Source organism: Pseudopipra pipra, chromosome 12 (genome assembly GCF_036250125.1).
Source record: "Pseudopipra pipra isolate bDixPip1 chromosome 12, bDixPip1.hap1, whole genome shotgun sequence".
NCBI classification, from domain to species: domain Eukaryota; kingdom Metazoa; phylum Chordata; class Aves; order Passeriformes; family Pipridae; genus Pseudopipra; species Pseudopipra pipra.
The window spans coordinates 3,470,774-3,494,492 of record NC_087560.1 but is presented as its reverse complement, the minus strand read 5'-3'; the positions used below and the strand labels follow the sequence as shown (position 1 = coordinate 3,494,492).

The window sequence follows — 23,719 nt, the reverse complement described above, 5'->3', positions numbered from 1 at the left end:
GAATACAGCTGCCTTCTCACTCCCACACCACCTAGTCCCTTCTCCAGGCCAGGCAGGGGGATTTGTGGGTGGAAAACTGATCCCATGTTAGTGTGGGCAGGGCAGCTGCTGCAGGAGTCCTTGTTGCAATTCCAGCATGAAGCCAGTGGTATGGGCAGCCTCTAGGAACAGAGATTCATCCCATCCTTTGATCTGCTCCCAGGTCATTCCCATGAATGATGTGAGGACAGGCTGAGACAAATGTCCAGCAGAAGTAAACTGGAAATCATACCTTTCTCCTTAACTCAGTGCCCACTTCTCCTTTCCCTCCTCCCTCAACATGCACATACACACACATAGACACACTCACTGGAATGTTTTGGGGGTGTAAAAAATCTCATGGAAACATCAAGGGTTGGACTTGATGATCTCAGAGGTGCCTTCCAATCTGGCTGATTCTATGATTTGCAAAATGACTGTACATGTATTTTTTATTTCTTTGTGGAAAGTCCGCCAAAAAACCAGGGAAAACCTTATCCTGCAAATTGCTGAAGCCTCTGTAATGTTTTGGAAAGAAACACGGGCATGTGCAGCATCCAATGCAGAGTTCCACTGCCTGAAGCCTGCAGTGTAGTTCTGATCCCTGTAAGTTATGAGGCACAGAGGAGCTATTTTAAACATTTGCAGCTAAGCTGCCATCAGGCAGATGTGACTTCAGGACTCTGATGTGCACCAGTATAAAAGGCTTCCACTGGTGGTCAAGAAAAGCAATTCAAATAGCTTCAGGTTTCGAAGGGAGACTCTTCACAAGCTGTGAAACACTCACCTGTCAGTCTTAGAGCTCACACCCCTTGAAAGTGCCAGGGCTTGAAAAACAGCCTTCAGAAAAACCCCCTGAACCAAAAAAACTACATGGGGACAGCACAGAGAGAAAAAGCAGGCTGTGACTGAGGAAGGCAGAGCAATATTCCTGAGGAGACAGTGCTGAGATGAGCTGCTGTGTATATAATCCATACTGTGTGGCCTTTCCTGCATGTCATGCCTGAGCATGTGTGTGCCTCATGCTACACGTTGAAACTGTTTTGAAGCCACTTAAGAACAGAACCAAATTTCAGGTTTATTTTCCTAAGTCAGAAGTACAGAAATGAATGGCAAAGGAGCCCGAGCAGCAGTGTAATATGTTTTCTCACCCACAAAATTGTCAGCTGTCCATAGCTGCTGCTGAGCAGCACCACAAGAGGCAGGTGAGGAGGGACACAAACTACAACATTGTTACTCAAAGCCTGGTAAGGTTGGCAAATGATGTGGGTTGGCTTGGGTGTCTGGGGAAGGCTTTAGGCAGCATTTTATGTAGCTCTGTATTTGAAAAATGGCTCGTTTTTGGTAGTGGCAGGAAACTGAAACAGTGCTTGTGGCAATAGCACGTTCAAAGAGAAACAGAAATGTGCAAGTCATTTTTTCCTGTAGAAGGGGAAACTTAGAAATGCCACTTGTGGATGTGTGTGCTGCCGTGGGATCGGGAGCGATGATGACCGGGGCCTTAACGGAGCCCTGGGTTTCTGGCTCCTTCAACCTCCTCTTCCCTTCTCAAATCTGTGAGATTTCCATTTGTTATCTACCTTCACAAAGCACACCACAAGGCTGGGGTTTCAGTCAGGCTTTTCTATGTAAACTCATATCACTACCTAATCAGAACCAGGCTACCATTCCTTTCCAGATGCCAAAGAGGAAAGAAAAAGGAGCCTGCTCACATTTTTTCACTCTGTTTTTCATACCTCTGCTTGAGCAAATCTTCCACATCTTTGCACATCTTCTTCCCCTCCAGCAGGCGCTGGACGAGCACCTCGTAGCCAGTGTGGAAGGTGAATTCCTTGCACTGAGGACAGAAAGGAAAAGAGTTGAGCTGATTTGGGCACAACAGTTTACAGGTTTAACACATACTGGCTGTCTGTCATGTGGAGCAAATTAACTTTCTGGAAAATCCAAATGGACCTTTAGATTAGCCCAGGGCTAAGGGCACAGGTAGGGGTGAGGTTTCTCCAAAGTGGAAATCTGTAAAAGTTTTTATCAAATCAACTTTATTTTTTAACACTGAAAAAAGATTTGTGAAGTGGGTCACAAGCCTTGCTGTGTGGAAAGTGGCACTAGCTGTCTTTTTGGGGAAGTCATGTTTAGCCTTGGGTGTGGGACCCCTGCAGAGCAGAGATGTATTGTAGCTGTTAAGAACAACAGCTCCTCTTACCATATGTTTTCTGAAAAGAATAGTCAGAGACAACTCAGTACAAGTATTGATCTGTGGGGTGGTGACTGTGCCACCCAGCCAGTGGAGTGTGTTCAGATGAGGATTTGTAACACAGGGAGAAAGAATTTCTCCTGTACTCCTGGTCCTCCCTCTGCCTCACAAGAGGACTGGGACAAGCCATATTTCCTTAGAGTGCCTCAGTTAAGCAGTCCAGAGTGATAATGTTATTGAAAATGCAGTGGTGAATGTTGCCTGAGCTTTATGTTACAGCGTTATGGCAAAATCACAGGCTGTGTAACCATAAAGGGAATGAGTGTGTTCCTTCCCTCAGGCACTTTATCTACAATACAAATGCTTATATATGAACTGAATGCAGTTTATACATCCATCCACTGTCCCCTCAGTAGTTATCATTTAACAAATGGGTTACTTTATTGCTTTCCACCATGACTGTGAAGAAGGCAGCTGCTTAAGTTTTGGGACTTGGAAAAGATCCTCTGGCAAGCAACTGTTGGGCACTTGAGCTTTGCTTCCCTCTTGCTGGGACTGGAGAGGACAGAGGGACACTGAGGAAGGATGGTGCTGGTTGATGGCAGCCTTGGTGCTGCTCACCTGGCCCTGGGGCTTCTGTGGAGATTTGCAGACCTGGGAGTGGGGTTTTTTTTTGCTTCTTCAAGAGCCAGGATAAATTTCTGCAGATAATCTCTGTAAACCTACAGGTTGTAGTAACATTTCCAGTGCTACAGTTTCTTGACAGCAGTTAATTCCTTCTTCCCTAATGGACATTCTTATCAGGAGCAGAGGGGAGAAAGGAAAGACAGTTGGATAATGGTCCAGAGGAGACAGACAAATGGCTCTACCAGAGCCAGGAGAGATAATGATGTAGATAAAAGCATATGGAGAGGGTGCAATGGACCCACTGTTATCATTGTTGCAACCACAGGACAATGATAGGATCACCCCTTAAGAAACAGGATCTCAAACCCAAAACATTAGTTTTCCTAATGTTTCCAAGGGCAAGTTACACACATACATCCCAGGGAGGGATCCTGCTGTGGAATAAATGAGAAGCAGCAAGCTTTGCCATTCACAGAGGAATGTAGGAGAGGTTCTTGATAATATCCTGGCAATGGACTCATCACTTCCCCCCCCCCCTCTTTTTTTTGAGAACATTCCAATGGCAGAAGGCATCACTGCTGTAAAAAAAAAAAAATTCCTATAAATGGCTCCCTCTGCCTGGCAGAAACTCTGCTCAGATGCTCCACAACCAGCTCACAGTCCCAGCATTTTGATTATATATTTCCAGATGCAATTAGCTACCTCCCATAGCTGAGTACACAGCTTCCTTGTCCCAGAAATGCTGCCCAGAGGTAAATGAAAACATCATATGGGTTGGTATCAGCCCAGCAGTCAGCCACTGCCACAGGCAGCAAAGGGAGAGCAATAACCACTCTGTGAAGTTCCTCTGCTCTTTCTGTTCAACATCTCTTTTTTCAGCAAATGCTAAAACTCACTTGGTGTCTCCCCCAGCTCTTTTAAACTGGCACAGTTGTTATAGTGAAAGGATGGCAAATTCTGTACAACTTACTAAGTTCTCTAACCACAGAATGCAGCACCAGCTGGTTATCAACCCAGAGCCACCCCACAAACACAGCAGTGTGCTGGGGGTCAGCCTGCTGAGCATGACCCTCCCAGGGCCTGCCAAAACCACCTAATGGACCTGACCCAGCCTTCTGCACATCCTGCTCTAAGCCCAGAAATTCCAGGGGAAGAAGCAATGCCATATTCAAAACAGCCAGCACCTCACTCCACAGTTTTGCTTTCTGTCCCTTGCCTGCTAACAGGAGCAAGACTTGAACGTGTTAAAAATGGAGCCACTGCAGCCGCCTCCGAAGGAGAGCTGGAATCTCCTCCAGTTCCTGCCTGCCAGGGGTGTTGCCCCTCTGGCTAGCCCTTGGAGAGAGATTTGGCTCCAGCTAAACACAGGGCTAAAAAGGACTTCCTACCACAGGCACTCATTTAATCTACCTTCATTTTGGAGGGGGATCCATCTCAAAATTTGCTTTATTGTCCTCGCTATGTGTTCCTGAAGAATGTGGAAGCCCTGTTTCAGAAACCAAAGGATCTGAAATCTAAACCAGGCCTCCCAGGCAGCAGATCTGGCTGTGGTCTGAGCAGCACATGCCACTGGCATGTCACAGGCTGCAGAGGGGGGGAGAGGAAATGCTGACAGCCCAGGTTTAGATAAGTGTGAGCTGCTACGGTCGCTCGTCCTGCAACATTGCTTCTGAATTTCCAACCACAACGGAGTCACAAATCATTTAGGTCTAAGTTTACTTACACAAACATTTCACAGAATCACAAAATCAACTAGGTTGGAAAAGACCTCTGAGATCATCAAGTCCAATCTTTGATCCAACACCACCTTGTCAACTGGACCATGGCACTGATGCCACATCCAGGCTCAGGACGGTGACTCCACCCTCTCCCTGGGCAGCCCATTCCAGTGGCTGAGCACTCTCTCTGTAAAGAATTTCTTCCTGATGTTCAACCTAAACCTCTCCTGGCACAGCTCAAGGCCGTGCCCTCTTGTCCTACTGCTGGTTCTTGGGAGAAGAGACCAACCCCCACCTGGCTCCCCCCTCCTGTCAGGGAGTTGCAGAGAGTGAGGAGGTCTCCCCTGAGCCTCCTCTTCTCCAGGCTGAGCCCCCCCAGCTCCCTCAGCCTCTCCTCACAGCACTTGTGCTCCAGTCCCTTCCCCAGCCTCGTTGCTCTTCTCTGGACCTGCTCCAGCCCCTCCGTGTCCTTCCTGAGCTGAGGGCCCAGAACTGGACACAGCACTCCAGGGGTGGCCTCACCAGTGCTGAGTCCAGGGGCAGAATCACTTCCTTGCTCCTGCTGCCACACTGTTCCTGAGACATTTCAACAGCTCTATTTCTTCTTTCTCGTGTTGTACAACTGCATCCCCTCTCAAACTCTTCTTGCATTCAAACAAACCTCCTTTGCCCTTTCCTGACATACTATTTTTTCCTTTCATTGATTCCCATGTGTCATTATAGCCCCTATTCAAGGCTGAATAAATCCCTGTTGAACAAGGACGATGCTTTACCCCTCCAGTAAAGTCTAACTGATGCTTTGTACCATGGCAATAATGTCTGCTCTCTGAGAAACACTTCTGGTACATCAGAGGATTGCATTTGCCTTCTTCCACTATCAAATCATAGCAGTGACACCTAACTGAGCTATGATCTATGGATATGCCTGCAATTCTCTCCTCTCCTGCTGTTTTATTTAACAAGGTCCCAGAGTGTATTGGACTTTTTTTGCTACTGATCTCTTACTCTCACTTGGCACTTTGAAACTTTGATTTTTATCTGCTTTCTGTTACCCCAGGCCTGAAGGTTATCAGATACCTCTTGTACAGTACTTCATTCTACCTGTTTGTATCAACCACAGCTATTTCCAGCCTGTTCTTCCTGTCTTAGCCAGTATCCAATGAATACATTGAATAACAATGATCCTGAGACCAGCTCTGGAGATTCTTTCCTCCAGCTCCAGCATTTCCATTTTGGCACAAGTCTCCAGCATCTCCCCCAGATCAGTGTCTTTGCACTTTATGGTTCTCCTTCTCCTGCTCTGTTCAGTCCTCTTTTGTTTTTCTTCTCTACTTTCTTGAGGATTTCCTGTGTAGCACCATAACAGACCCACACTTTCTTTGTCAAGACAATCAGACAGCAAGATTGTATCTCATTAAACAACCATCTAGTCTTGCTAAGCTGTCTCGCCTCTATTCTATTTTCCATTTACCATTTTGTGTTATAATTAGCACCCACACTGAATGGTTTTGCAAAGGCTGTTAAAGCTGCACTACACAGACAGTGCTTGGTACCTCTCAGCTGGGACTTTGTGATAATTGTAACAACTAACGAATAGTCAAAGAACTATTTTATTTTTTTTAGAAATCAGAAAACTGCTATAATTAGATAGTAAATGTAGTCATTAAATGCGTAAAACATCATTTGCTTATACCAAAATCTAAGTGGCTGCTTGGAAGAGGGTGATTTGACTCACCACCAGTAATTTCTCTCATTGCCAAGGAAGGGATTCCACTCAGTCAAAGCGTGTGTGGCCATGAAAGAGGATTTAATCTTTGTTACTTTAATTAAAGAGATTAGTTGTTCCTTGTTGTCCAACAGACCTATAATCACTGGTAAGACAGTGCTTGACACAGGGATTTCATTGTCCTGAGGTTCATCCATTAGTGCTGTACATGTGTCTCTGTACCTGAGCCCGGGCTTTTCCTTCTCCTGGGGAAAGTCCCAGCTAATGGAGAGGCAGCATCTCCTCTCTCCTGCCCAGACATTGCTGCCCTCAGTGCAATGAGCAGCACTGTTCCTCCAGAGACAAAAGGAATATCAAAGAGGGTAACACAACTTCCATGCTCTGGTTTAACCAGAACAGCTTTTCCTGGAATACTTGACAGGAGGTATGGGAGACTGCAAGCAGAGGTGTTGACAGTGAGCACACTGGGATAGCTTCCTTCTTTCCACTTCCTTTTCCCTTAGAGGCCTAACGATGCTGCTCCCTCCCATCAGCACTCTTCTAAGAGATCTGTGCCTTGGGACTGCCTGGTAGGAGTTTCTGCATAGGTAATGACACAGGTAAACAACAGGATTTAATTGGGGGAGAGACTCTTCCTGGCTGGCTCTGAGCTGGATCCTGCAGCCATCAGGGAGAGGCTCCAAGGATTCTGATTTGGTGAGGAATGTGCAAGGGAAGGCTGATGGGGTCAGTTCCCTGCCCAGAGGGTAGAAAGTTCAGCACTGACATTGCTGGGGTGCCACAGTTTCACTGAGAACCAGCCTCACTCCAGAGCATATTCCTCTGAGCCTTGTGCTGCCGGGTGCCCAGAGGGGACCAAAAGGCTTTTGGAAGAGCCAGTGTCTACATTTGGAAGTGGCAAGGTTACTGTTGCAATAATATCAAGGAAGAGAGATTGAAATGCTGGCTTGGTCACTGAAGCACAGTTTTAGTAGCTTTTACAATGGACTGAACTACAGCAAAACTCCCCAAGCCTGTGTGCAAAGCACTTGCACATCCAGCTGGGAATGGTCACAAAGGGCCATGAACTGCTGAGTCCTTGTGGCTGTGCTGTAGGAACTGTGGCTTTTCTGTTGTGGCTGGATTTCTTGGAGCATTTCTAACCATCCTGGGACCTGGCTTGCCCATCCAGGACTTTATTTGGAGGTAGTCTACATACCACAACTCAAAGCTCTGCCTGCTCCTGCAGGACAAGCCGGCCTGGCAGGATCTCAGCAGTCCTGGCAGGATCTCAGCAGTCCTGGCAGCTCTGTGGGTGCTGTTTGGGCAGTGCCCCCAGCTGCACCTTGGCTCTCTGCAGAGCTCTGGGGGCTGCAGCTCTGGCTGGCAGCAGGAAAGGCCTCGGCCCAGCACCTCCACTGCAAAACCTGCCAGGAACTGGGGCCGGGTGGTACCTGGGGAGAGGCAGTGCCCCCACCCTGATGGGGGAGAAAGGCTGGAAAAGAAATAACTACTCTGGGTGCATTGCTCAGTACGTGGTAGGACAGTGCTGAGCTGCTGGGGTGGTAAAAACAGCATCAAAGTCCACAGTTCCCTGCTTTGCACCTCTCAGATGGACCAGGCTGCAGTGCTACTGCCACGAGCACTGACAGTCATAGCACAGCTACCAGGGGTTATTTTAGACTAATGAGCCTTCATTTAGGAATTATTTTAAATGTCCTATCTGCTCATACTAAAAAAAATATTTAAAAAACCCCACACACTTTCTCTTAAATATGAAAGTATTTAGCTGTAAAAATTCATTCCTTGTCTTTGCTCTTAATATTTTTCCAAGGCTTAGATCAGAATTGTCCTCAAGTGGTTTTGGACTAAAAATGCTAAATGTTGCTAACTCATTCAAATAAAGGGTCCATACAAATTTTCAAAAGAGAAAAATAATCGAAACTAAATCTGTTATGGGTATCTTTGGAATTTTTCTCTAAATCAAACTTTTTTTGCATCATATCTTGTTCAGTTTAGGTAGGCTCATAACAGTTTTAGTAAGGTAAAAAATTAAGCTTCACTTTTCCAGAGTCAAAAAGGAAATAACTACCGATGAGAGGAGGAAGTTTAGAGAGAACAGGGAACAGTGAGTTTTGAACAAGCATCATTCTGCCAATATATTTTCCAACTGTCTGTAAGAAATCCTTCCTATGCACAGTGGTATCACACATGATACCTCAGTCCTGGACTGAAAGTAAGTTGTTCTGAGTGAGTGGTACCAATTAATTATATCATTGCATCATACCACTGTGTAGTGGCCCTGCTTAGAAAGAGTGTTTCTAGGTCTTGTTCTCTTGATCTGCCACTCTCCTTGTCAAGTGCTCTACCAAGGGCTTAGTATGTACTGCAGGTGAACAGCAAACAGATCTAATATCCCACAGTCAAACATGATTTATAATCTCAAAGTACACGCTAGGATATTTCCTACCATGCCGTGGCCTTTTGCTGGAATTGAATCACTTGCTTTACATTTTATGTTTTGTGTTTTTTCCCCTGGTATACTTTAAAATCTCCCAGTATTTCGAGAAATATATTCATGAGATGAAGTGTCTCAGGAATTTTACTGCTCTCTTTCTGTGCCGTTCAAGCTGTCCTGAAATAAGCAGGGAAATAAAAAGGGATAGCAGTAAGAGCTGCTATTTTATGTCTCTGATGTCCAAGTGACTGTTTAAATCCCATCTCCAGCTCTGCTGTGGTTCAGAGGGGGGTGTGCCTGGTGCAATAAGAAGTGATTTGGTGTTTAGTGCTTCCTGTCCCACGAGAGGCCATCCCAGCTCTGCTCTGCACCCCTGGGATGTGACAGAGCCTTTCTGCAAAACCCAACCCCGGGGTCTCAGCCTGACCCTCCACTGCCTTGTCCTGGAAACGTGTCAGCACCTGACAAGGCAGCTGAGCAACCAGATAAAGAACTGAGCCCACACCTGGGGGAAGGTCATCCTGTCCAGAACAGAACCTCAACTGAAACATCCTCCCCTGAGCAGTGCTGGGTGTGACACGAGTCCTTTGCTAGAAATGCTCATGTGACAGTGAACTGGTTAAGGAGCTTAAAAGCCTTTGACCATGCTGTGTCCTGCTGCACTGTGCAAGAGCTCCTTTTTCCTGCTGCTTGAAACTGGTTGGAGTGGGTGGGAATGTGGTGGCAGCTTGTGCTCTCCAAGATTGAACTGACTACAGAATTTATACAAGCTTAAAAACACAATACTTTTTTTAAAAGTGTATGATTTTTTTCCCCCATATAAGCAGAAAAAGCAAGGACGAGTAGGTGGTTTGGAGCTGGTTCTATAACATTTCTGTCACTTCTTGTAAATTCACTCTGCATCAGAAACAAAAATGTTTGCTCAGGATGTAGGTGGGACTTTCTGTGATAATTTCAGGAGTTGACTTGGGCATTTTCCACATGAGGCTTAGTTTGCAGTTTTACTGCACCCTGTTACCTAAACCTGAGATGCAGTACTTTTCAAGGGGAGCAAATGGTGTTTATTGCCAGACATAGCATAGAATGGGACCTTCAAAAATCAAAGGGAAGAATGGTACCTCTGTACCATTCCAATTGCTGAGCTGTTTGATTGCCATCTCCCACTGCCCCTGTAGCAAGACAGGCTTCAACTTCAAATGAAAGCAAAGATCCTCGTCAGACTTCAAACCTGCAGCAGCTGGGGTACCCAGAAATAAAACTGAAATTGAGATTTCACAAACTACACAACAGCGTTGCAAAACTGGTAACACTGAGCAAACAAGTAGCTTCCCAGTGGTCTTTTGCTCTTGACATTGCTAATTTTTTTCTGAGAAGGAAATGGTAGTTTTAGAGTTCTGCTGACAGAGGAATTTGCTTCTCAGCTTCCTGAGCCCTTGTCCTCCCCCCTGGCATCCTGGACTGCTCATGTGTTATGTATTAGGCATTCTTATAGTCACAGCATGTTGTTGGGCTCTCTTCACATTTTACTCACCCCATGATTTGCACAGCTACAAAGTGATGGCTGCACAACAGCCTCCTTCACTTCTGCAGGTGAAGTCTGCTGCCTGGCAGACTAATGACACACAGGGAACAGGCTTGGAAGGTCTCAATTCCAGTCTAATAAAAGGACTCTGCTTGTGCTTATAAGCTCCATTTTAGCATCCCTTCTTAATAATTTGATTAAATAATATTCTGAGAATGCACAGTGTTTCCTAGGGAAGAAAAACCGTAGCTTAATTTTTGGTGTCTTTGTCAAGAGTACAAGTGTTCTGTTTTTCTTTGCATAGCAGTGTTTTTACATCTCACAGCGTGATTAACCACAAAACCAGTCCTTCAAGCTTTAGCCAGAGCCCTGGAGAACGTAATAGTGACCTCTGAACTCTCAGCTTCTTTCAGTCATTTCATAGAAGGAGCTTTGCCTTTTGGAAGGCAGAAATAGAGCTTTGCAGACATGCCAGAGAATCTCCTCCATTCAGCTGCCTGTCTCTCATAATGGCTCAGTTTAGGAACCCTTCACAAAAGGCACGAGCAGAGTCAGGAAATGGAAACCTTGTGCTGTCCTGTTTAGCAAGAACACCTTCTTTGTGCTGAGTAGGAGAAGAGCATCTCTTTTAATTTTGAGATGCTGCCATTTATTGTTTCATTCCAAGTATGGTAAAGCAGCCAGAGAGAACACTGCACTTTCTCTTGAATTGCACATTTTACCAGGTTGAGATCATCCTTTTTTTTCCCCTTTCCATGAGTTTCTGCTGACTTCAGCCTTGACCTGAAGCTCTTGCAGGGAGGGATCTCTGACCACCTTCAGGCCATGGCATGCTCCTGCTGCACAGCAGTTCACAGCCCTGGTGCTCCTGTCCCAGGAGGAGGAAGGAGCCAGCAGACAGAGATGCATCACAACAAGAAGGGTGACAAAAAGCTAGGAATCCATTCAGGAAATCCGGATAGAACAAACTTCTGGAACACCTTTGTGATGGGGATAGTGGGAAGTGGGACAGGGGGAAGCAGAATCCCTCACCAGTTTTAAATGAGAGCCTGAGGTGGCTTTATGACACAGGCTTGAGGGGGCAGCATCCCTTTATATTTTCTCCATGTGGTGACTTCAGACAACAGCCTAACCCATAAAGTGAGGTGGCTGCTTCTTGGGGGCCAACAGAGAGGCCAGAAGTGAGCACTTCCACGTGTCTTTCCCAAGGCACAGCACTGTTTGGCCATGGTCCTTCCAGAACATGACAGATAAATGTGTCAGTGGTGAAATCAGACACTGCTTCAGTCTCTTATTGAATAACATTAGCAACACAAGAGAAACTGGAAGTAAAATAAGGAGAAATAGAATCTTACAAGTAGAGGATACTTCTGTTCTATACAAAATGATGGTCAGAGATTACTTTTGTTTCTATTCCTCTTTAGTTCATCCACTTCCAGGTCCCTTCTCTGTTACAACAGAGCTCCTCTCCTGCAAGCACCGTGGGCTCAGTCCCAGACCAGTGTGAGTGAGGCAACCTGCAACACCCCTGACCCACCCAGGGACAGAGGCAACTGTTCACCAGGTCTTGTAGAGCCACAGGCAACAGACCTGCTTATTAGTTGGTACATTAATTTATAATGTATATATATATATCTTTCTCCTCCTTGTCTTAAAAAGCTTAGACTTGTTTCCTGTTAGTCCTGAGAAAGGCACTAAATACAGCACACTGCTGCACCCACGGTCCCTGCTTCCCCTGTCAGCCAGACATTCTGTTAGTGGGCTTTCCTGGCACATGGAGAAGGGTAAAACTTGAGGAAACATTCTCAGAGTCTTGCTGCACAAGGGGAATGAATTAGAGGTTTACTTCACTTCTTAGTGAGGATTATTCCAGTAGCTGCATTACCACTTCCATTTTACGTGAGATCTTCACCACCTCAATCATCACTTTCAACATATCCCATTACTCAATAGGATGCAACATATTCTTACACTCCATGGTGTGTGGTGTATGACAAAGACCCGGGGAATTGTGCAATCCAACAGAACAAAAACAGCTTTAGGTTTTTAGAAACTCTTAAAACAGGAGGGTTTCATGTCAGTAAAGTCAAGCAGTTTGTCCAGGTGGGAGAACCGTGCCAGTATCACACTACACTCAGGCAGGCACTTCTCTGTGTTTGCTCCCACCTGCATAAATGTCTGTCCTGCCTTATACAAAAATAACTAAAAATGGATTAATGCTGGTATGTTGAAGAATTGCTGAATCAATGAGCTGGATGCACCCCCTTTCTGCTGCAAACTCTAGAGGTTTGGGAAATGGGCAGGCTCTACCTAAGTGTGTACACACACCAGCACAGCTACTGCTGAACCCTTTGGGCTGTTAAAACTGTTGCATCAGCCCGACTGTCACACACAAGGTGTCCAGTCACTCACAGCTGCCTCGTCCATTAACCGGCAAAATCCATGAGCTTCTCGTGTGAAAGGAACTGTTATCACTTCTAGAGCAGAGTGAGACACAGTTTTCTTGCCCTGTGAATTATTATATAAGATTTTAAAAGTCCACATTTCTCCTCTTGAGAACAGCAGCAACAGAAAACAACAAAAATTCACATTCACATTGATAGAAGGAAGAAATTCCCTCTGGCTCGAGCAGATCTGATTGACACATCCCCCTGCCTTAGCTGGCACACATCCCCCATCCACTGCCTGTCCAGGGAAGAGGAATGTCATTTTAATCTCTCCTTTCTCCAGCTGTTTAACTTATGGATGAATCTGGTGGCATGAGGGAAGACATACCTGGACTCCAGGTGCAGGTAAATGGGCTGTGGGCAGTGAAAGCTCCAGTTCCTGTTCCTGGCTGTGTCTTCCCTGCAGAGCTCCCAGAACCACAGAGGGTTTTTATGAGTCTGGTCCCCTCCTCTTTGGTTAGAAACTGCACTTAATCCTCCATCTCCAGACAAAGCCTTCACCAGACGTGAACTTTTTCATCCTCACCCAGCTCTATCTTCCAAAACAGCTCCCCAGGAAAACTGGGGGGTTTTGTGTTTTCCTATAAAAAAGGTTTTGTCAAAAGCACAAGTCCTAACAGGTGTGCAGCCAGGGCCTTGCAATGGCAGGTGCCCCCTTTCCTTCTCCTGGTGCTCCTGGGGATTCCCATCCTGCTGAGCAGCAGCCCCAGGGCTGTTTGTCTGCTCTGACTCGTTAATAACCCTGCAGTAATTACAGCACTGAAGTGATGAGACTCAGACCTCAGGGCTGCTGACCATCTATTTTCCTCTTTTCTTTGTTCTCCACCCTTTATTGTTTATTTTTCATTTTAGGAATAGATTAGGCCTGGAGAAATTGAGAGCAGCACCAAATAGCTTTTTGATTTGAAAAGCTCTAACTTTAAAGAAAAAAAAAGCTTGTCTTTATTTATTTATTTACCTGAATGGAACAACAGGAGCTGGTATCTCTAAGCTAGACTGAGCTGGTATGTTTTCACTTTATTCTCAAGACTGTTACTTTTCATTTCAAGCAAAGATAAAGTTGCAACAAGAACTATGGAACTTTTCAATTCCTCAGTCTTGTTCAGTGACATTTTTCCACCACTTTAAAGAAGTACTAAACTCCATTTGTAGTAAGGGAGCAGTTCTTTGGAGAACTGAAAAGCTCTTGGGATCTAGATGCACGTTTTCAACATGATTTTGTTTCTTCACCTTGACACCCTGAGTGATCCCTGTGCAGAGCCCTCCCCTCATCCCAGCCTCAAATCCCCAAACTTTTACTGAACAGCACAGTGAACTTTGTACATTATTGCAGTGTGGCTGCTGAGAAAAGTTTTATTACAAAACCTAGATTAAACTGGAGATGAAACTAGTGTTTTCTGTGCCATCTGCCTTGCCACATTATGGCGTGAAAATGAAATCAGAAGAAGGGTTTTTTGAGCTAAAAGGAGCTGAAATATAAGTAAGCAGCCTGGCTTGCCTTTCATACAAGCATGCAATGAGTGTAACTGGATTGAAGCTCCAGGTCTTGCCCTGTGCCTGCAAAGCAGCACGAGGTCCCCAGGCAGTGAGTGTAAATTCTGGAGGAAGAGAAGCAGGAGTGTGAGCCTTGTGGGGGGAAAGGGGCGGGCTGGGAATCACCCAGTCCTGCCAGGAAAATGTGTGTGGAAATGAGATTCACAGGGAGACTCTGAGATTCACCCTGGAGAATCTGTCATGGGAGGAGAGGCTGAGAGAGCTGGGACTGCTCAGCCTGCAGAAGAGGTGGCTCAGTGTGTATAAATACCTGTGGGGGAGGAGGGGAGATGGAGCCAGGGCTTCTCAGGGGGAACCAGGGACAGGGCAAGAGGCAGTGGGCACCTGCTGAAATTCTAAAAGTCCTGTTTAAGCATAAGAAGGTTTTTTTGCTGTAAGGACGGTGAGACACTGCAACAGTTTGCCCAGAGAGGTTGTGGAGTCTCCCTCTGTGGAGACACTCAAAGCTTGGTGCTGCACAAGGAGCTGTGACCGGCCCTGCGCTGGCTGGAGATCTCCCCTTCCAACCCCGGCCATTCTGTGACTCTGCCACCAGAAAATGCACCTCAACAGGCTGCTTTAGCAAGCCAGAGGACACCCTCTTTGATCTCTGTTTGAGGCTCCATTTCAAGCTGTGTGTGACAAGTGCTCGTTTAGGTGCTGTTCTGCTCCTTAGATGTGTCTGTGTACGGTGAAAAGAGAGTCGATGACTCATCTACTCCATATTTCAAATACATACTCATGGCACAGTTAAAGTTGGCATAAATAAGAATCCTCCATTTCTCTGAGCCCAAGCAAAACCAAACAACTTTTGCAGAGCAGGATGGGTCCAAATGAACCAGATACAACTGTGTAAAAATATTAACAAATTTGTCACAGTGACTTACTTCATTAATCAACAGATTTAAATAGTCAACGCCCCTCATCTGCAGCATGGTCATCAGAAAACTGTAATAAAATGTATTTAACTGTCTGATTATTTCAGTCACTGACCTAACATGAACTTGCTGTAAACCCATTCATCTAGTGTTCGTTTGTTTGAGCTTCATTTTAGCTCTTGTGCTCTGCTCAGCACTGACTTGTGAAGCATTTCCATGGCCACAACGACTAACCAGGTTTTCTACTTGTGATTTCCTCTGGTTTCAATGACTGTCGTGGTTGCCCCCACCTCATGGGTGCCTCTCATTGTCCCAGTGAGCCAAGTGTCCTTCCCAGAGCAGGTGGGAGGATGGAGGAAGGAACTACATGCTAAAATAGAGCAGAGCAGCCTCTTCTGTGGTGCTGAAGTGACCTCACAACACACACAGACATCAGCTGGGCAACTGGTTCAACTTTTCCCAGCTGGTTCCCCCTTTATTCCCCATTTCCACACACGTCCCTCAGTGATGCCCTGGCCTGGGTGTGAGCAGGGCTGTGGCCAAACATCTGCCCCTGGCCCCACTTCTGGAGCTCAGGGCGATGCAGGACCATGCTGGCAGCAGAGCCTGGCCCACCCACGGGCTGGGGGATTATTTATGGGCATTTGCCTTGTGTCAGTGGGTGCAGATGCCACTGGTGCATTCTAATACAAACAGAACTCGGTGGGAAGCCCTTGCAAAGCTGGGATGCCAGGGGGGAAGGTTTGCCAGCCTCGGTGCCAGGGCTGGCAGGACCCCTCCCCACAAACCTGCCCAGTCCCACTTCCCCCTCACAGACCTGCTGCAAAACAGCAGGTCCTGCAAAGCTGAACCTCCCCAGGAGAGCAGGGTATCTCCCAGTAGGAAAAAACCTTCCTATTTTGAATAAAACAGGTGGTGGTGGGTTTCGTCAGTACATGGCCTAGTGAGTCTAGAAGGTAGTTTTACTGTGACTTTTATCCTCATCTCAGCACTCTTGTTCCACAGTTAAGAGTCTCATTAGAAGTTCAATTATTTGTGAAGCTAATTACATCTTTTTGGCCTATATGATAGACCATAGTGTGGAAAAGCTACAGTAACAGTTGAGAGGCTCACCTACAAAGTCAGCTTTGCACTGAGCCTGAGGCAGACATAGCCTGAAGCCAAAGCAAGAGAGATTAGGCATCTTTGTAACAGACTCTTTTCCTGAAGCACTTCCATGGCTCCCTCTGCTCAGTGTCTGACCAGAACCATGGGGGCTGCACAGGCAGGGATGTGGTACAGACCCAGGGCAGGGAAGTGGATCGTGCCAGCTCACACGTTAAAATTTGGCTTTGCTGGCCCATGTCTCACTCACGCTTTTAAATCTGAGCTGTGAGAATCCAAAGCCCTGAGCTCATCCCACAGCTGAGAAGGAACAAGCCTTTCACACTCCAAGCACCTACTTTGAAATCCAAAGGACCTCAGGAGCCCACAGCATATTTTCAGAATTTACTTGGCCACTTGAGTTGGATTCAAAGTTGTCCAAGGGAATAGATTTGCTCCCACTCAGCTCTGGGCCCTTTGGAGCCTGCCCCAAAAACCAAATGGCTCCTTTGAAAGTGTTCCTCATTCCCCTTCCCAGGGGGGTACAAAGCCTGGAAATGGTGCAATAATTTCCTACCTCTTGGCCAGAAATAGCTGCATTTCATAGGTTGCAACTGGAGTGTTGAGCAGCATGTTGGAGGGAAACAAAACAGCAGGAAAAGCCAATGACAGGAATTGCAGAGGAAAAGCAAATGATGAGTGCAAGAATATAGAGAGAGACTGAGAAGGACACCCAGTATTTCTGACTGAGGGGGAAAGATTTTATTGGATAGTGGGTTTTCTAACAAAAAAAATTCCTGTTGCTCAGAACTCGGGGTGTTAACACAACCCTGTTAGCATGGATCTCAGCTGGGATTGCAGACATCCTCCTCATTAACATGGGCATTTCCCTTCCTGTCCCTTATGATGCTGGAGAAGACAGGTAACATCTGTTATGCTTGTACAGCAGCCCAGCAGAATATTAATGTTAGCCCTGCACTGGTTATCAACCCAATCTGAATTTTCATCTCACTAGTATTTTCCAAAAAATATTGTCAGAGGATAGAAGGCTTCTGTTAAGAAGCACATTTTAGTGCAGGCTTTGAGCAACTTTCCCTTAAAGCGTTAAGGATCGAGGATATAGAAATAAACATTGTAATTAAAAAGTACACAGGTTTTAGCCCAGGCCATGCTTCAAAGAAAATCAAATTAAACAAAGACACAAGTGTGAGAGTTTTAGTGTAGTACTATCACTGCTAAATTAAACGGGAAAAGAGAGGACAAAACTTAAACCTGTTAGGAGGAACAATTTACATTTTCCTGAAAGACAGGAAACTTTGTTCTTATGAAATCTGAAGACCATTGGAGAGGAATAATGGTGTTCCTTCTCTGCTAGTTGGGGAAAATCTCCTGATTTTAGGATTTCTTTACATATTTTACATGAGGTAGGCACTGAAGAAACCCCTGCTTATCCAGAAGTTTACTGATGATAGAGCAGGGGGTTGTTGCTCAGGGACACCCAGTCAGGGTGTGGTACAGGGAGAGGGAGCAGCAGTGTCCTTGGGCAGCAATTAGAGATCAGGGATCTGTGTTGAGTCACCCACCACGGTGCAAACACCATTTTTGGTTTTCAGTCATAAAAACCCTTCCACTCAGGGTACAGATCAAACAGAGGAGACAACTGCTCACTGAAGCAAACCACACAAACACATTTTCCTCTCACTAATGGGCAGAACAGAGCCTCAGGAACGCAACAATAATTGCTGATCTCGTGATCTGGGGGCACCCTGCACGCCTGTGCTGCATTGGGCAATATCCTGGGAGTTTCCATTTTAAAACACTTATTATTGCGTAGCTAAAGCTGCCATCCTGCAACCAGACATATCCTGCCCTCTTCATCAGGCTGGGGGATAACGACATTCCCAGCCCAAAAACTATTAAAGCCAAAGATGGTTTCCTGTGAGGAAGGTGATCACTTCAAAGCAAAGCAAGGATTTGAGTCACAGTGACGTGACTAAGCACGGGAGAGAAGTTTAGGGAAGAAGAGCTGTGAAGAACCGGCCTGGCCAGATTGTCAGCTGGTGTTAATCACCCTCACACTACTCCCATAGCTGGAGTTATTCTCCCTAAAGACCAAGACCTTGAAAAGTAAATATACCAAATGTACCAGTTCTAAAAGTCACGGGGCGCGTTTTCCAAGTTCATGGATGCAGGAGCAGAAGCTCCCAGGGTGGCTCTGGCTCACAGCTCTGTCTCCCCCCACACACTGGACTGGGCACTTAGTAGATGTATAAAAAAGGGGAATCTCACCTGGGTGTGGTCAAGCACAGTTAGCACTGAAATAACATTGATTTTTGTATTTCCTCATTGCATTTTTATTTTTTTTTTAACTGCTCAGCTCCGGTGCTGGAACGGGGGTGGGGAGGGCTTCCTGGAAGTGCCCAGAGGACAGTGGCTCACTGAAATGTGGTTTTTCCCCTGCCCTTCTGTTTTCTACCAAGAGAGGCTTTACCCTGAAGGGTGGGTGGAGAGGAAGAAAGCACAAGCAGAAAGAACAGCCTTGAAATGGCAGGAAGAATTCATATGCCTTCATGTCTTTCTTTAAAGCAGTCCTAGATGCTGGATAAATGAATGCTCAGACAATAGGCAACCACATAACATCCTGTTAACCCAGCTTCACACTGCTAGAATTTTAGATTTGAGCTTTCATTTTTCAGTTGCAAGAGAACCTCAGATTACCCTTGAGAGAGAAATGACTCGGGTCTTTTTATCTTGTAACTGCAGGGAGAGAGCTTGGAAACAAGACACCGAAAGGGTTTTCAACCAAAAGTCCAATAACAAGTACAGAGCACGTCCTCTTGTTTTAGTATTCCCTGGTTTTAGGTCAGCTGGGGGTGTTTGGGCTTAGCTGTGGACTGTCTCTGCTGGTCCTTTCCACCTGAGCTGCTGCAGGACTCCTGGGCACTGCATGCCTGGTGCTGCCCTCCTGCAGCTCTCAGCAGGATGGGCTGTGCAGGGAGCTGAGCAGGAGCATCCTGCTGGCAGCTGCTGGCTTTGCTCTGCACCAAACAGCAGAGAATTCAGCCTGGCATTACCAAGGGGAGCCATTCCTAAAGCTGAGGACACTCACTGCACACAGGTCCTCAGGACAGTGAGGCAAACAAACCCATGTCCTTTTCAAGAGAGGTTTCTGGACCTAGCACAGGAACTGGGAATGTCAGTTGTTTTATGGGGATTGGATATATTCTTTACAGTGCATCCCTTCTGCCCAGGGTCAAACACTTATACTACCCAACAATGTGTTTTTGCTTGGGGACAAATTTGGGTTTTTACTGAACTAAATTTAGAACACAGAACAGCATTAAATTAGTTTCAAACTATATATAAAACCAAGCTGTATTTTAAAAAAACTTTAAATATAGGAAACACATAGGAAATGTTCACTTACCCAAAAAGCATCTTTAAACTGCAGCTGGGTCATTGTAATTGCTCTGTAGAGGGGTAGGATGGTTCAGCAAGTCCGTTCTGGGCTGAGAGCAGCAGCAGGCACAGCACTGAGCCTTGTCCCTGCAGCCCAGCCCGAGCAGAGAGAGCAGCACATCCACAGACCTGGCCCTCCTGAAGTCAGGCTGGTGGCCAGAGCACGGGGCAGTTCCAGGCAGCTCAGCTTAATCACCTGTGGCTGGGAAGGGACAGAGGGCAGAAAGGCTGTTGCTCACACACAGATTCATGCATGCACTCAGCACCCCATCCCCAAACCTGTTTCTCTTCTAGTAAACAGTTAATATTGAAATGAGGAAGCCAGGCAATGTCAAATGGTGTCAGGCTGCTCGGTGCTGTGGGTGCGTGTGAGCGGACAGGAAAAAAAAAACCAGAGGGGGGGAAAAAAGCAGTAAATTCAGTGATATGATTTGATCAGCTACAAGAGGAAAGAGAGGAATTAAAATGCAAAGGAAAGCAGTACAATACAAAGAGACAAGCTGTGGAGGAAATTGCAGCCGAGCTATCATCTACTGCTGGGGTCTTGCAAAGAAAAAGCAGCAAAAGGAAAGTATCTGCCCCGTTTCTGCAGCACCTTCTGGGGCTGGCAGAGGCCCATGCATTTGCACATGGGAAGAGTAGCTCAAAGTTGCATTTTGCAACTGAAAAAGGCTTTTCAAGACTCTGGTTAAATTAAGAACCCTGAGAAGTGTGCAGGTGTCTGCACACATTTAGGTACCTGGATGTCAATGCAGAGAACACTCCCCATTTGCATGCCCTCATGTAAATGGCTGTATGAATATGCAAGACATGTGAAATCTAGAAGTAAAATCCAAAGTCTTGAAAAAAAATAGAGCTAAGGGTTTGTTAGCACCAGGACTTGAGGTGAAGCCTCACAGATCTGTGAAAGGGCAGCACCCAGCACCACACCCAGCCCCCTCTGACAGCAGGTATTTCAGGCAGCTCCCCAGATCAGCTCACCCAGCTGTGATAATACAGCAGCAAATATCTGATCATAGGGTAACACCTCAGATGCTTCCATGATACACTCTCCAAAATACCTGTCCTACAGGTGAGGTTGCCTCTGTTCACCTCCTTAGGATGTTTTAAGCACTTTTAAATATGTGTTTTTAAATACTCACTGACGTTTTCGGAGGGTCGGAAAAAAAAAAAGGAAAGAAAGCATGTGGCTGCCTGTGCAAAAGTGTGTCCTGCCCCACCAAGAACACAGCAGGACTGACTTACTACAACTAGTTGATGTTGCTCCTGGGTGTTGCTGGTTCCCTGCTACCCCTGCAGCACCAGCCACATCATTTGGTAGTGGGGAAGTCTCACAACCTCCCTGAGCTCCAGGGGGGCACAGGGATCTGCTCAGAGCTCTGCAGCAGCTGGTGGCTGGAGTCATCCATCCTCTCTCCATGGGCAATTGGCAGCTGGTGTTTTGGAGAACTGGCAAGTTTCCTTCCTGGTGGTCTGAAGGAGACAGAGAATGTGCAGAGACTTTGAGAGGCAACATGAAGTGCAAGCAGAACAGGGCAACCCAGAGTCTGCAGGGCGAGAGGAGCAGCAGGAGAAAAGCTTCATTGCATGGGAGGGGGAGAAGGAGAAACGTGAGGGTTCACTTTCAGACAGTGCTGAGGAGGAAAGAGGGAAGCTTTCTCCCAGAAGGGAAAATTCCCTGAAAAAAAAGCGTTTTGAGGGCATGGGCACTAGTCATACTACTTGATCTGTAGGCAAAAAAAAAAAAAAAAAAGATTTTAAAGTGTTTTATCTCAGTCTTTCTAAAACTAAATGTTTCCTGTTACTATTTCCAAGCTGCAGCTGTGATTTGAAACCAACATCTTTGCTGCTGTTGGGGTTCATAAAAATGCATCGAGTGCATTGTGCTACTTTCTTGTTATTTTTAGTTTGGCCTCCAACCACAAAGCCAGTTATTTGACTGACCCTCACACTGAGCTCTGTGCCTGCATCCATCCCACCCCCCAGCACCAGTGCCACACAGTCACCTCCCCAGGGCTGCTCCCTCATGCCAGCAGCGTGGGCTGTTCCCTTTGTGCTGTGGGGGACTCTGTCTCCCACTATAAGAAATAAAAATACAGTTGTTTATATGGGTGTATCACAAAGTTGTAAGATATCCAAGTTCCAAAAGCTGGACTTGAGTATTAAAGTCTTTTTTGGCCAGATAAGGGAAATACAAAAGTTCCTAAAAATTAAAATCTTTTAGGGCCATTTTGTACACAGAGGTTCTTTCCTCTCTTTGGGCTAAGGACAAAGGAAGATCCATCATCTTTGACAGGGGACGCCTTACAGCCAATTGGAAGAAAGGGAAAGGCCCTTTTCAGAGAAAATAACTCTTTTTAGGGAAAAATGAATATATTAAACTTATCTGAAAAAGGGTGGGATTTTGTGAAACTATAAAATGTATAAGATTTAAACCCAAAGGGTCTTTCTCCCCAGAAATTCGGTGAGAGAAAGACCCGGCACACCGAATAAATTCTTCCTGGTTTCTTTGTTCCCTGAGTTTATGCCATCTTTCTAAATTTAAAAGAGGGATTTTTCCCACCCCCCCCGTGGCTGCAGAAGAGCTCAGGCCTCTGGTGCAGGTGTCCTGGTGAGCTGGCAGCAGTGAGCTGCTGTGAGTGGTAGCCCTGGCTCTGACAGAGCTGCTGGCCAGACCCTTGGGCCACTGCTCCCACCTCCCAGTGCTGCTGGGCCATGGCCAGGGGGGGCCACGCCTGGCAGGGATCATCAGGCTTTGCAGGGCTCTAAAAGAGGGAGAAAATTCTCTCTTGCCCTGCCCTCTGAATAGGAACAAGCCAACCTGGCCTCCAGGTCTGAAATGCCGAATGTCGTGACCGGGTTAATATCTTGGTGTGAGTGGTGTGGATTTTACAGAGGCTGGAAAGGCTGAGCCTGGCAGAGAGCCCTGTGGGGCTGAGGGAAGGGGGACAGAATCAATGCTGCTAACTGCTGTAATGCCTTCTACTGAAACCACCTGGAAATGCCTGAAATTCCCCCCTACAAAACAGTGATAGCGAGACCTTGGTGCCAAACAGAAGCATTTTCGGTGGGCAGAGGGCTGACACAGTTCTCAGGATGCTTTGGAAAAAACCTGCAGGGCCTTTCATCCCCAATTCCTCAGTCTCTGAACGGGGCTTTTCACCTCACCTTCACCTATGGCTTCACTCAGAAATTTAGCAAAGGCAAGAACGAGCCTTAAGTGCAACTGTTCCCCAACAGCTGCTGCAGCTCCTGCTCAGCACTGCTCCGAGAGGTTAAAAATCAGGGTTTCTGTTTGAGAAGGCCAAGAGCATGTTTCCACAGAGGGTTTTTATTTTTTTTCCCCCAGTAATTAAATTGTTTGGCAGCAGAATGTACCATTTGGATCTGTTCTGTAGTGGAAAGTGATGAAAAGTCTGATTTTTTTTAAAAAAAGTTTGTATTAAAACCCCTCAAGTTTTGTAGTTGATTAGAATGGAAGTTTCATTTAGTTTTTAACTATATACTGCTTTGAGCAAAGCTTTTTATCAGGGATCTGGGTGGCAGGTTTGGACTTGACAGTAGGTAAAGTATGAAAATAGCATCTACAAACGTGTTTATGCTCATCCAGGGCTACAAGAAAGACATTCTTCACAGTGAATGTTTCTGATTTTGGGGAGTCTGAGGGAGTAGGCAGTAAACCTTAGATTCTACACAGAAAGAGGATGAAGGTGACTGTAAAAAGTATTAAGGCAGTGTATAAAGAGGTGCTGAACACTCAGATAATCCAGGTGTTAAGCTGGCTGTAATTTGCAAAACTCCTCAGGTGTATTGTGGTCCCCTTGGAATCATGGTTTGGGAAAAGCAAACGGAGAGCAGAAGGCACTGGTGCCTCTACAGCCACGACATCTGTGGGACAGAGCTCACAGCCATGGCTGGGAGGCATCACAGCAAAGCACAACAGTCCAGCCTCTGGTGTCTGTCCAAGCCCTGCAGCCTGGAGACACCAGCACCAAGGAACCACTTCCAGGGGAAAACCAGGGCTACAGCAGCCCCACACTGCAGCTGCTGAGCTGGGCCTGCTGCTCCTATTGCCAC

The 23,719-nt window shown here is 46.2% G+C and overlaps 1 protein-coding gene across 2 annotated transcripts in view; it reads right to left on the bottom strand.

The window, feature by feature from the left end:
• PSTPIP1 (proline-serine-threonine phosphatase interacting protein 1) overlaps positions 1 to 20,007 on the bottom strand; it is a 50,273-nt gene extending 30,266 nt beyond the window's left edge. The window contains exons 1-2 of one of the 2 annotated variants that reach the window (XM_064668449.1): positions 19,611 to 20,007; positions 1,755 to 1,855 (exon numbers count right to left, since the gene is read on the bottom strand). In XM_064668449.1, the coding sequence (XP_064524519.1) occupies positions 1,755 to 1,855; positions 19,611 to 19,643 (134 nt within the window). In that variant the 5' untranslated portion in view covers positions 19,644 to 20,007. The remainder of the gene's footprint in view (positions 1 to 1,754; positions 1,856 to 19,610) is intronic. The other variant, XM_064668448.1, reaches the window with a different exon arrangement.
• Between the last annotated feature and the right edge of the window lie 3,712 nt (positions 20,008 to 23,719).